This window comes from Podarcis liolepis, assembly GCF_965112155.1.
Source record: "Podarcis liolepis genome assembly, chromosome: 7".
Taxonomy (NCBI): Eukaryota; Metazoa; Chordata; class Lepidosauria; order Squamata; family Lacertidae; genus Podarcis; species Podarcis liolepis.
In genome coordinates this window covers 21189737-21203542 of record NC_139561.1, presented here as the reverse complement: position 1 = coordinate 21203542, position 13806 = coordinate 21189737, and the positions used below count along the sequence as shown (strand labels likewise).

Here is a 13806-nt window from a genome sequence, read left to right as displayed (position 1 = left end):
GGAGACAGGGGTCAAAGGCTGGTGTTTTGAAAGTAGAAATGGGCATGGGGTATACCTTGGTCTGTTTAACGACGACAAAAACCACCTTATGTACAGGGGACCTTTTTCATTACAAATTCTTCTTGCGTACCGCAGAGGATTCTGGGAAGGTTCTAGGGCATGTGCTTAGTATGCAGAGTGGGTGTGCCAGACAGCTGGAAATACTTAGCTGGACGGAGAGATGCAAACAGCACTAGTGATTTCAGATGCGTAGGGAGAAAATTGAGATTGAGTGCAGGTGGCATAAAGGAGGCGACCAAAATGATGAAAGCATGAGAGGATCTTTCTTACATGGAAAACTTACAATTTTGGGGAGGGATTGAGTGAAGATGGGAAGTGGCAGGACATGATTCAGTTTTATATATTTATGATTGGTTCACAGGTTCTCTCACCAGACGTCAGGAGTCAACCAGTGAAGTGAATAGTGAGTAGATTACAGACGCGCAAGAGAAAATGTCCCCTCTCATGATGTAATTTACTTATGCCATGTGCTGATAATGACCACTGGTTTAGCTAGCTTCAAAGGAGGGATCAAACAAATTCATGGAGGAGTGATCTATAGATTGTGACAGCTATGAAGCCACCTTGTTCACGTCTAAATAAGAATACAGTAGGGAGGAAATGTTGAGGTGCTGTTGCCATCGTCTCCTGCTTGTGACAATTTCTAGCTGGATGCTGTTGGAGACAGAATGCTGGGCTAGATGTTGGGGTCTGCTTCACATCACACAACCCCAATGTGTTAAGGTTGCAGGTCTATGACTCCCATCATTCCTGACCAGGGTTGTTGGAAGCTGGAGTCCAGACATATCAGGATGGAATAATTCTTTGATGTCTTCTAAAGCAAGGGACAGGGAACCCAGATGTTGCCAGACTGCAACTCCCATCATCCCTGACCACTGGGCCAGGGCAGCACCATCCGGAGGGGCCACAGGCTCCTTGTCCCTCTAGCAACCATTTGGAACCCCAAACTGATTTGTGTGTGGACGATCTTATGCCCCTCGTCTGAGCCAAAGGGAGAGCACCACTGATTGCTGGCTTCTGGATGCTGGACTCCGTTTGCTCAGCCAGGTCAGAGGGGCTGCCACAAACCACTTCAGCTCACTGGACCAACGCTTAGGGCTCACCCACTTACCGGAGACTCTCCCATGATCCGTTCGCCGTTATTGATCCGCATCACCCCTTTGCGTGCGTTCCTCTCTAGTGATACACTGATCCAGGTGTTTAACGGGATTGGTTCCTTGCTCCTAGAAAGGACAGGGCAAGTGTATGACAGGGAGAGAGGGGGGGAAGTGGGGGGAGAAAAAGGAGAACAGAAAGTTTGTTTACTCAGGTCTGATTAAAGACGCAGTTCTAGACACACTTGCCTTGCAGTTAGCCCCTCCGACTACAGTGAGACTTACTTTTAAGCAAACCTGCACAGGATTCTGCTCCTAGAGGATATTATAACCCAGGGGTAACAACCACTGAAAGAATGAGCATGGGATTCCATGTTTGTTTTGTGTTTTAGGCAAGCCTACCCAGACCTGTAGAACGATGGAAGGTGTTTTAATCGCTTTTTTGCTTACTGTTGATTTTTAATTCATTTCGGTGTGTTTTTAAATACCCGTTCTGTCACACACCCACACACCGGTGTGTGTGTGTGTGTGGGGGTGGGTGGGTGTATGAGCTATCTTTCCATCTCTCTATTTCTCTATCTTCAAACCACTTACGAGGTAATGATATACAAATAAATACATTTTCGCAATGTGATCAAATGCACACGACATAGAGTTAACCTCACCTAAACCTGCCCTACATTAGTCCATCTTTTGACATTTGAGGTGTATATTTTTAAGACCCACTTTATTTCTGTGATTATATGTTGTTTTAGATTGTTTTTAATATTTTGTTTTAATTATTATAACTTGCCCCAGGACCTTAGAATGAAGGGTGGGTAATCAACAACAACTACTACTGCTACATCTCTCTCCACCCCCACTCTTACCGCTACCCTCAGAAGGAAGTTGATCGTACTTGATTACAGCTGCTCCTTTGCCCAGGTCGTATCTATATTCCAGGTAGCCGTCATGAAGAGCCAGGGAGATGAAATCCCCTTTGCCGTCTGTCTTCTGCCCATTGTAGAAGATCATGCCACTTGGGTTCTTCGCTAGGAACACGACTTCCATGGCCATCTTCTCCCTGAGGAATAGCATAAACCCAAGTCTCAACTTTCAAGTCATTCTCCCCATAGAAAAAAGGGTAGCAGGAGCCTCACTAATGCTTACCATCCACAATACATCCTTGTGTTCCTACCAGGTGTCCCTGAAGACCTCACAAGTGACTTTGGTTGAATACATGCCTTGCGTTTAAAGCACATGGCTTCCACCAAAGAATCCATGGAAATGTCATTTGGTAAGGGAGGTGTGAATTGCAGTCCTGTGAGGGTTAAGCTACAGTTCTCATGTGTCTTGCGGGGGGAGACATGGTTTAAATGTATGGTGTGTATGCAGCCAAATTCTCTTGCAATACTCAGGGTTATGGTGTAGAAACAGCAGTTGGGAATAAGACAGCAATTGATATCTCACCTCCGACGTCCCAATATATTCTACCTATCATCTTTGAGGTCCAGGGCAGCTGCTGCTATCAGTCAATATTGGGTTAGACGGACAAATAATCTGACCCGGCCTTAGGCAGCTTCCTATGAATACTGCTGAAGTGGGTGGGTGGAGATGTGACTTTAAACAGCAGCAAAAAACAGAGGTTTTTTCATGCAGGAGAGGTCAAGGCCAAGTTTAAACCCTGACATCTCTGGAGAGGGATGGGAAAGACTCCCTCTGTGAAACCCCGGAGAGCAGCTGCCAGTCAATGTAGACAATACACTGGTCTGACTTGGTATAAGGCAAGTTTCCAATGCTCCTGTGATATGTATGCCCCATTAAACTGAATCGCCTTTGCGCAGGCGAAAGGGAGGTGAGAAAGCCAGGGAACAGAACTTACTGCAGCTCCGGCACGAAGGCTTGGAGACCATTCAGCTCTAGGTAGGAGAACCCATTAAATTCTGGCAGGAAGGGAACTGTCTGGTCCAGCTCTGTGACTAAAGGAGAGGAGGAAATGGAGGGAACAAACAGCAGAAATGTCAGATTACGTGGCCAGGGGGGATGGTCCCAGACAAAGAGAGAGGGATGCTGACAGCTCAATCCTATACATCTCCACTCAAATTTAAGTCCCACTGGGTACGTCCCAATGAAGCTTACACCCAAGTAAGTGGTCATGCTGGCTGGGGCTGCTGAGAGAATACCTGGAGGCCTGTAAGTTCACCATCCCTGGAGTAAAGGCTTGCAGCCTCAACTGGGCCCCAGTGTAAGTAGCAACAATGTGGGTTTTCTGAAGAAATTTGAACCACAAAGTTTTCTGCCCTAAGTTGATGCTGATTTAGCATGCTCATTTAACTTACATTTAGTAAACAAACAAACAAACAAGGCATGCCACATGCTTGCATAAATATCTGAAATGTTTTTTTGCCAGTAGTCGAAAATAGTTGAACTATAATATTAAGCGGGAAAGCGAAATTCATTCAAGTGCACTTATAGGGAAATCCTGTATCGACACTTAACCTCACTAAATGGGATCTACTCCCTAGCAAGTGTACTCAGGATTGCAGCCTTTCAGAACCTCCTGCCTGCACATTAGTAGTTCCCACTGAGTTCATGGGCTCTCACTGACAGGTAAGTGGGTATAATACAGCAGCATTTTAAATGTTCTATCAAAACAATTTCAAAGTTTTCACTGGAATTTGGAATATTTTAATACATGACAACTCAACAACACGCACACTTCTTACCCAGCTAACTTTCACTCAGGATAGACCCACTGAAATTAAGGGTCCTAAGTTAGCTAAGTTTATTCATTTCACTGGGTCCACTGTGAGACTGATTAGCACTGGACGCAACATTATTTAAATGTTAAAGGGAGGGGGTGGAAACAAGGTGGAAACACACAAAACGTTGTTAAATATATATACAGGTTGCTTGTAAAATATATACTGATTTTAGCATGCTGGAAGAGGAACGCACATAAATGTAAGTGATCCTAGGAATAATCACTTGAACAAAGTTAATTTTATGTTTGATTGGTCCTGTACCTCATTGCATTCGTCCAATTTGACCTATATCTAAAAGTGTTCTCTCTGCGACCATATCTCAGCCCTGCAGTGTTTTTCACTCCACACCAACCAATGTGTATCAGACAAAGCACCACTTACCTGTCTGACAGAACTCTCCCTCCCGCCCCATGGGGCATTCACACTTGGCGCCCCCTTCTGGCAGCACCAAGCAGGTGGCAGAGATGTGGCATGGGTTGGGGTCACAGGGGTTCCTCTCGTCAGCACAGGTTGGCCCTGAAGAAAGAGGAGAGAAAGGTCAGCTAAGTCAGCAGCCGTGTTTCGATACAATTGTATTTCTCCTGGTATGTTACTGTTAGCTGGTTTGGGGTTTTCTCTTGGGTACAAAGATATAACATCATTTCTAGAAAGCCAGCATGTGAGGGACAAATATTTCGGCTGTCATCCTCACCACTCTGCAACTCTGAAAGACGGTATCCTTCCCTACAGACCCTCCTGGGTGCTGAGATCAGCAGAGGCGGCCCTCATGGTAGTTCCTTCACCCTCCGAGGCTCAGTGAGTGTGGCGGCCCAGGATAGGGCCTTCTCTGTGGCAGCCCCTAAGTTGTGGAACTCTCTTCCCACAGAGATGCACCTGGTGTCTTTCGGAGAATGCCAAAGACACACTTCTTTACCTCGGCTTTCGACTCTGAGGTGCGTATTTTAAGAACCGCCTTATTTTTGTGATTGTTAAGATGCTTTAAACATGCTTTAATTTATGGGTAGGCAAACTAAGGCCCGGGGGCCGAATCTGTCCCAATCGCCTTCTAAATCCAGCCCGTGGACGGTCCGGAAATCAGTGTGTTTTTACATGAGTGTGTTCTTTTATTTAAAATGCATCTCTGGGTTATTTGTGGGGCTTAGGAATTCGTTCATTCCCCCCCCCCCCAATATAGTCCAGCCCCTAACAAGGTCTGAGGGACAGTGGACCGGCCCCCTGCTGAAAAAGTTTGCTGACCCCTGCTTTAATTGCCACAACCTGCTCTGGGGCCTCAGGGCGGGTAAGTAACAACTCTACACCTGGAAAGCTATCATGTCAAGCAGAAAGGTTCAGGTCACCCTTCCCACCACACCTTGTACCAAGAAAACGAGCCTCTGAGAGGCAAAAGGGTCCAGGCAACTCCCTTCCCGTTCCACACCCTGCTAGGCCAACCTGTGTAACCGTTGAGGCACTCGCAGTGGAACATCTCCGCCTCTTTGACGTGGCAGAGGCCGCCGTGGTGGCAGGGGTTGGGGTGGCAGGGGTTGTTGCCACACTCGCCCACTCCGCTGCCGTACAGCACGTCGCTGCCCTTCTCCCTCAGGTCGTACATCTGGTTGTTGACGTCCAGCAGGCGGATGCAGCCCTTCAGGCCAGTTGTGACTGATGTGCGCTCTGCCACCCTGAGAGGAAGGCAGAAGAACAAGGCCGAAGTTCAGGAGGGGAGGCTGGATGGGCAATGCTGGAAGGGCAGCTACAGTGAAATCCCATGTCCAGGGTCAATCTCGGGCATCTTATAGGGACAAAAGAATTACTAGCTCAGGAATGTCGACAGCAGCCTCCCCCAATCTGGTGCTCCCCAGTCCACACATCCCGGAAATACAATTCCCATCGGTCTCAGCTAGCGAGGGCTGAAGGGAGTTGTAGCTCAAAACATCGGGAGGACACCAGGCTGGGGAAGGTTGGTCTCCACTGACTGGCAGTGGCTCTCCAGAGTTTGACAGGAAGCTGCCTTATACCATAGTCAGAGCACTGGCCCACCTAGCTCAGTACTGCCTGCACGGACTGGCAGTGGCACTCCAGGGTCCCAGCTCCAAACCTGGGACCTTCTGCATGCAAAGCGCCTGCTCTCCCACTAAGCAATGGCCCTTCCCTATGCTGCAGGGAAAGATTCGCCGGACAGTGTATACATTATATTTCGGAGAAAAATAACTATTAAGGCTCTTTTTCAGAGTGGGGCGAGTGGTTTGCACTCAGAGAGGTTCAACAGTCAATCTCAGAGGCTTTTAACGATTCCCAGGGCAGCTTAACAGTCAACGCCTCTTCCCAGAGAACTCTGGGAATTGTAGCACTGTGAGTGGAACAGGGGCCTCCTACCAGCTTTCAGCATCTTCAAAGAATTACAGCTCCCAGATTTCTTTGGGCAAAGCCATGGATGCTTGAAGTGGTATCCTAATGCTTTAAATGTATGGCCTCAGTGTCTACTCAGGATACCCTTACTGCCAATCTCAGATGCTTATAGCCTAAAATCCTGGTCTACACGTGTAGCAGAATAAGGTGGCAGAATCCTGGTTTGGCATTATGGTGAGCTGTCCTAGTCATCCTCCCGGACGTGGGCTAAATCAGGGATTCCGTTTTTCAATTTCAGCTTTCAGCTGTGCATTTTAACGTTGTCACTGCACCTGTCTTAACACTGACATCGTAATTTAATCTGTATTTGTTTTTGTTGCTGATGCTGTGCATCTTCTCCTTTTTTGCTAGCATGGAGAAGCAGATTGCGACTTGCTCTTCGCGGGTGTCATCATTCTATCATTGTTAGTTCTTCTATAAGGCATTGTTCTTAGAACGTCAGCCCTTGTTGAGTTGCTTATTTGAATCGTTTGTTCCTGCAGTTCTGCCAGTTTTGATGATCCATTTTTATAACCAGCCCCATTGTTATGGAATATTGATGTATCTTCTAGGTATAAACAGTGCAGAATGAGACTCAGGAAGTGAGGTATATAAGGAAACCTGGATTGACTGATTTTGATTCCTCGTCCAATTATAGGAGGGGTGGTTTTGTTTTTGTTCTTTCTTTTGTTATGTATTTTGTGTTTTTTATATTGTAATTTTAAGTTGTGAACTGCCCTGAGATCTACGGATGAAGGGTGGAATACAAATTTAATTAACAACAACAGCAGCAGCAGCAGCAATTACTAAAATAGCATGTTGGAGAGAAGGGGTCTAAACCGCCTCTCCCTCCTGCTGTACTACTTTTCTACTTGCAGGGAGGTTCTTTCTTTTTAATCAGCGCTTTTCCCCACAAAGACAAAAATATCCAACCTCTACTTGTCATGGGGTTCTAGAACAAAATAGGGAGATTCTACACCCGCCCACCCACTACTCACGCTGCTATTTGATCTTCTGGAGCTCCTCCAACAAAGAGATCCGTGTCGAGATTCAGCCCATCCGTGCCGCTGGGGCTCTCACCGTTGACATGTGGCTCCCCGTCCACGGAGAGCATGCCATTCCTTCGATTGCGGTTGACAACCAGCTGGTGCCATCTGCCAGGCTCGACGGGCACTCTGCTGGTGATGATGCCTGTCCCAGAGCCCGTGTTGAACCTGGAAAAGAGCAAGCAGAGGAGTGGAAGGGAGAGTTTTACTTTAACCAATGCCGCTGGAGAAGGGAAGGCACGAAAGGATGCAGTTTTTGAGAGAATGAGAGCACAGAGGGTAACATGGGGAATACTTTAGCAGCAGCCTTTTTGCATTCCACCCTGAATCAGGGGGCTATATTCTACCACTGACCTCTCAGAACCAATGTGGGAGTAAGTGAGACTTCCTAGGAAGAGGACTCTGCCACCTACAGAGTTCAGTGTGGTGGTTGGTGGACAAACCCTTTGCAAATTGGGTGGCTAACCCTCTGCCCAAGAGGCCTGATCCTGGCCTTCAGGCGGACTTTTACGGCCCACCAATTTGGGTGGAAGTGACACGAAGACAAGAAAAGAAAAAGCGTTGTATCCAACCAAGTTTCACTCAAGAGTAGGCCCACTGAAATTAACAAACCTGAGTTAGTCATGACTATAACTTTCAATGGGTCTACTCTGAGTAGGGCTAGCAATGGATGCAGCCCCACCCCCCACCAAGCTCAGCACCCAACGGGGTTTCAAACCACCCCCTCCCTGATCCTCAGAGTGAGGAGGGAGCATTAATCTCTTCTCTGCAGCTGACTGGCATGGATCAACTCAGGTAAGTTTGCATATGTGTTGTATGACGTGCCCCCCCCCACTGCTGTTCGACGGCCCTCAGAGAGTTGATCTAGGAAAAATGTGGCCCTTGGGTCATGAAAGTTTGGTACCCTCTACTGTACGATATAGCAGTTCCCACAGATGCTTGACACCGCCACCTGGGAAGACGCCCAGATTGAGGAAGGACACACTTTAAGGCAGGGGTCAGCAAACTTTTTCAGCAGGGGGGCGGTCCACTGTCTTTCAGACCTTGTGGGGGGCCGGATTATATTTTGAAAGAAAAAAATGAACGAATTCCTATGCCCCACAAATAACCCAGAGATGCATTTTAAACAAAAGCACACATTCTACTCATGTAAAAACACGCTGTCTGTGGGCCGGATTTAGAATGCAATTGGCCCGGATCTGGCCCCCAGACCTTAGTTTGCCTACCCATGCTTTAAGTTGTCCCAGTGCACCCTGACTGAAGTTTAGATGCCCCCAGCTCCAGCTTCTCCAAGGGCTACATGGAGAGGACCATACGGCCCCCAGGCCCGAGGTTCCCCACACCTGCTATTGGTCTGTTGCTGAGCACTCTGGGAAATGCGGGACTAGGTGGGGCTTTGCTCTGGCACAGCCAGGGCTCTTCTGATAAGTTCTTTCTCTCAGCCTCCCCTCTCTTCCTGCAGCTGGCGTGGTCCCTGAGCCACAACAAAGCCCACTCACCTGAGCTCCACAAAGCCGTTGACCAGCGCCAGGGAGATGAAATCCTTGCCGCGGTTCTGCCCGTTGTACAAGAGCAGCCCGCTGAGGTCAGAAGCCCGGAACTCCATGGCAATGCGCACGGTGTGGTACGCCTTCATCATTTTGAAGGCCAGGTAGGATTTTCCTCCAAAACTGGGGATGAAGTACCTGATCGCTGCAGAGGGCAGGCAGAGATGGTAGAGTGTAAAAGGTGAAGCGTTTTTTTATTATTAAAAAAAGGCAAGCAGAATGGGAGAAAAGAATCAGTGCAAAAACCTTCTTATATATCTGGAGTCTTTGATATTTGAGATAGAAAGCATCCCATTTCCATTCAAGCAAGGGCGCTGCAATGATCTGCAACTGACAAGGCTATAGCAAATGCCCTTGAGACTTGCAGATTCACTTGCCTTGCTGTGCTGAGACAAAAGACGTTTTCAAAATGCTGGCCTGCTCCCTGGGCAAACAGAGGTGTGAGGCTTATCCTCTGCTACTTCTCACTAGCTTTGGGCAGTCCATTTTTTTCAAACCTGATACCACTCCCTTTTTTTGCATATCACATACTGCAGGCAGCCGTATCTGCTAGGCTATTTTAAAAGGGCTCCGCTGTGTCCCCCCCCCAAAAAAAACACAGTACACCCTCTCCAAAACACTTACATTTTTCACAAACTGCCCCTCCTTTTCCAGCCGGGCAACTGCAGGTGAATTCCCGGCCATCATCCTCACAGGTGCCGCCGTGCAGGCAGGGGTGGGAATCGCAGGGCCGCGCCGGCTTCTTTGGGGTTGGGGTCAGGCGCATGGGCTTCTTCCTGGCGGTGGTGGCTGGAGCGGTGGTGACAGGCCTCTTGGTGGTGACTGCCCCGGTTGCTTTACCATTGGACCTCCCTGGGTACAGGGCCCGGGGAACAGCAGTGGTGGTGAAGTGGCGGGTGGTGGCAGCAGCCGGTACCATGGTGCTGGCCGTCGTGGTGGTGGTCGTGGTGGTGAAAAGCTGGGGGATCCAGTCTAGGGAAAGCCAATGAAGGAGAAGTGAGTTTTGGGGGCACTGCTTAAAGAGGTCCCTTTCTGCTGGGGAAAGAAGGAGAGTTTGGATTTGATATCCCGCTTTATCACTAACCGAAGGAGTCTCAAAGCGGCTAACATTCTCCTTTCCCTTCCTCCCCCACAACAAACACTCTGTGAGGTGAGTGGGGCTGAGAGACTTCAAAGAAGTGTGACTGGCCCAAGGTCACCCAGCAGCTGCATGTGGAGGAGCGGAGACACGAACCCGGTTCACTAGATTACGAGTCTATCGCTCTTAACCACTACACCACACGGGCTCTCAACACCACACTGGCTCTCAAAAGGCTGTGGCTCAGTGGTAGAGCACTTGCTTTGAATGCAGAAGGTCCCAAGTTCAATCCCTGGCATCTTCATGTAGGGCTGGGAGAGATCCCTGCCTGAACTCTGGGAGAGACAGTACCAAGTCAGCACAGGCAATGCTGAGTTGAAGGGAGCTATGGTCTGACTCCGTATAAGATTGCTTTCTATGTTGCTATACATTGCTAGCACCAAGCTTTCGGAGACCTCCAGGAAAGGCAACATGAATGATCTCAACTTGGACGAGGAGAAGCAAAAATTATCTTTTGCTGACTCTGATTTTCTTTTGGGTGGGGGGTGTTCGACACAAAGCAGGAATGGCATCAGGCTGCTTGCCAACCCTTGTCGCCACACCTCAGCATTCATGCTCCAAAACGCATCTTTCAATCTGCAGGTATTGTCACACCTGAAACAGTCCCAGCTCTCAGATTGCAAAGGGTGCTTTTTACATATCAAGCACTTCTTTCTGCATTAAGAGAGCCCATCAATGGCAATGCGAACATTGTTCCTCAGTGCTTTTGCTGGGGACACAGCAGAGGATCAAAAGTGCGGGGGAGATCTCATGCTCATTAACTGTGGTAAAGCTCCCGTCTTTCCAAAAGGAACCAAGGAGGGCTTTGAGGCTGGAAAAAGGCAGATCTCACCCCCCCCATCCCCACACACAGGGGAGTCTAGATAAATCTCTGCGGCTCAACAGCACAGAAACTTACCTGTGTTTCAAAACGAAAGTGTAAAGGAAGGGGGGGGACACAATATGCCAGTAGGCACTTTTTGATAGGCTCCGGGCATGAAAGCAGCCAAGTGGAGACATCTTTTGAAAGGGAAAAAAGCATGACCCAGGCAGAGAGGGAAGGAAAAGGCAGGAGGGGGGAATGCAGATGAGGATTGGCCTGGGGGAGGAACTCACCAAAGTCCATGAATTTGATGTTCTCCTGCTGGGGCCTTTTCACGAGGATGGTTTTCTTCTTGGAGGCTTTGATCTGCTTCAGAAGGGCCCTCTGGATGTCGGCAGCTGTGTAGGTGGTGGCTGCAAGGACCCAGGAAAGGGAAGGAGGGAGAATGAGGCATTGGAAGGTTTGAAGCATCCTTTTCACGCCACCCTTGGAAACCATCCCCTTTCATTTCCCCCCAACTCCCACGCAAAAGAGTTCGGAGGGCCAGCGCACAGTCAGTTCCAGCCACAGACCTCCCCTGTTGGTCCTTGCTGCAGGGCAAAAGGCACATCTTAGGAGGAGGTATTTTTTGCCCTCTGGCTCAGACGTGCTTTGAGCTTACAAATGACCTTCTTATAGGCAAGAGCCTCCCTTTCTCTCTGTCTGGTTAAATATAGGGCTGTGTGTCGACTCTGTACTTATTATTATTTTATTCATTCTTTTTTAAATGGACATTCTGCACCATGTTAATCCTACAGGTAAGAGATAGAGGGTTGGATCCAATGCTAGTCCTACCCAGAGTAGACCCACTGATGTATGACTAACATGTCCATTAATTTCAGTAGGTTTACTCTGAGCAGAACTTAGCTAGAGACAAGCCAGAGCTTTGCTCTAACTGGAATCATGTTTGGAACACAAGTACAAAACCATTTCCAAGGCAAATTTACGCTTGTTAAGCCACCCTTCTGGGATCTGAGACTTTGTCAGGCATCACTCACACATTTTCAAGTGTATCTTCACAATCATAAGGCCTAAAAAGCTGCTATTATTTTTTTTAATGGAAGTTTGGGAGTACAGTGGTACCTCAGGTTACATACGCTTCAGGTTACAGACTCCGCTAACCCAGAAATAGTGCTTCAGGTTAAGAACTTTGCTTCAGGATGAGAACAGAAATCAGGCTCTGGCGGCGCGGCGGCAGCAGGAGGCCCCATTAGCTAAAGTGGTGCTTCAGGTTAAGAACAGTTTCAGGTTAAGTACGGACCTCCAGAACGAATTAAGTACTTAACCTGAGGTACCACTGTAAGATGACATCATATGCTAAGATGATGGAATAATCCATCTGCTCTGACCTTCCACCTCCCTTCTTGGCAATTTTAAGAGTCTCAAAGCTTGGGGACATCCTAATAATTACTGGCAAATCAAGGGTTGTGCTCTCCTCCTCTCAAGGAGTAAAAGAAAAATAACTGAGCAGTTGCTTTAATCTCAAGGACAGCACTGGAAACCCAACCACAACAGATTAAGAAATGGACCCTACTATGGCCTAGAAATCTGTGCACTTTTCCAAACAGGATTATGAGCTCTTTCAAGACAGTTTAAAGCAATTCTGAAAGGATCTTAAAGAGCAGTAGAACACGGCATTCACAGATTTTAAAAGTGAAATTAAGATGGAACTTAAAGGCTCTATCTGCAAAACTTACAGATTTGTCAGCCGCAGCCAGTGAAGCGTTGGAACTCAGAATGAGACATAAATCTGCCATTAAGAAATTAATCAAAACTACAACAAATCTCCAATCACACACAGAATCATGGGAGGATTAAAGCAGGGGGGGCAATTTTAGATTGGGGGGAGGGGACTGAAGGTCTGAAAAGAAAGCATTTTCATTGAATGGCTTAACAAGCAATTTCCAGCCTTAAAAGTAGTCCTGAGTGATGTGGAAAGAGCACTCAGAGCCCTCACTCCTCAGCTGCCTGCAGGGCAACGACCGAGAGACTTCACAGCCAAAATGGTGCGATTTTATTTAAAGGACTAAATCATGAAAGCAGCCTGAGATTCCTTGGATCTATCTGTATAGGGACAAAAAGTCTCAATCTTCAATTATTTGTGTGCTGAAACGCTACTGAAAAGAAGAGTTTTTCAAAAAAAAATACACGCCTTTGCTCTTTGACCCTAGGATACAATACAAATAGGGCTACTCATTTAAACTAATTGGACTCAAAAATAATAATGCCGATGTCAGGCAAATGCTGGGAAAATTAGAATTCCAAGAAGATAGCTGTAGGAAGAAGAGGAAGAACAGGCACATGAGGAGCTATACAAATGGCAATGTAAATAAAAGAAAAACAGTATAAAAATCCTACGGGAAAGCAAATACAATGAATGGAACACTTGAATGGAGTTTTATTCTCATAATTTAGTCCTAGAATATAGTTTGGAACCTTCATTTAATAGCTGTGCAGGAGATCCTAAGAAATAATACCTGGGTGACCTGTTAATTTGCTGTGTATGTGTGTTGTATGTTTGATGTTCAGGAAGAGCAGTAGAAGTGGTGTTTAACTCATTCCCTAATCCATGCACCTTTTCCATGGATTCACCATTTGAATCCATATGGCATCTCTACCAAGGAGACTCTATGAAGGGTCGTGGCTCATTAATGGTTAAGCTGCAGTGCTGTATTTGGCTGGAAGGGAGCAGGAGGGAAATGGAACAGAAGAAAGCCATTTCCGAGCTTGGGAGGAGAGGGGGTTGCGGGCTACCCCCTCCCACACACGCGGGGCGTGGCCTTTTGCCCCCGCGAGATCCAGGGAATCCCCGGGCGTGTCTTCAACCCGGCCCGCCAATCGGCGGGCTGGGGAGGCGTGGCCTAGCCTACTTAAGGCCAGGCATGCCCGGGGGACCGCCCTCTTTCCCTTTTCCAGCTGAGCGGTTTTCCCATCCCACCCACCCTTAGGCTTAGCTAGCTATGACCTTG

The 13806-nt window shown here is 47.7% G+C and overlaps 1 protein-coding gene across 5 annotated transcripts in view; it reads right to left on the bottom strand.

Moving 5' to 3' along the window:
- The window catches only part of AGRN (agrin), a 240152-nt gene that overhangs the window by 19864 nt on the left and 206482 nt on the right, over positions 1 to 13806 (bottom strand). For all 5 annotated transcript variants that reach the window (XM_083512750.1, XM_083512751.1, XM_083512752.1 and 2 more), the window contains 9 exons: positions 11092 to 11211; positions 9483 to 9830; positions 8811 to 9003; positions 7264 to 7479; positions 5330 to 5559; positions 4280 to 4414; positions 3016 to 3112; positions 2053 to 2217; positions 1172 to 1283 (listed from right to left, as the gene is read on the bottom strand). In XM_083512750.1, coding sequence (XP_083368876.1) covers positions 1172 to 1283; positions 2053 to 2217; positions 3016 to 3112; positions 4280 to 4414; positions 5330 to 5559; positions 7264 to 7479; positions 8811 to 9003; positions 9483 to 9830; positions 11092 to 11211 — 1616 coding nt within the window. The remainder of the gene's footprint in view (positions 1 to 1171; positions 1284 to 2052; positions 2218 to 3015; positions 3113 to 4279; positions 4415 to 5329; positions 5560 to 7263; positions 7480 to 8810; positions 9004 to 9482; positions 9831 to 11091; positions 11212 to 13806) is intronic.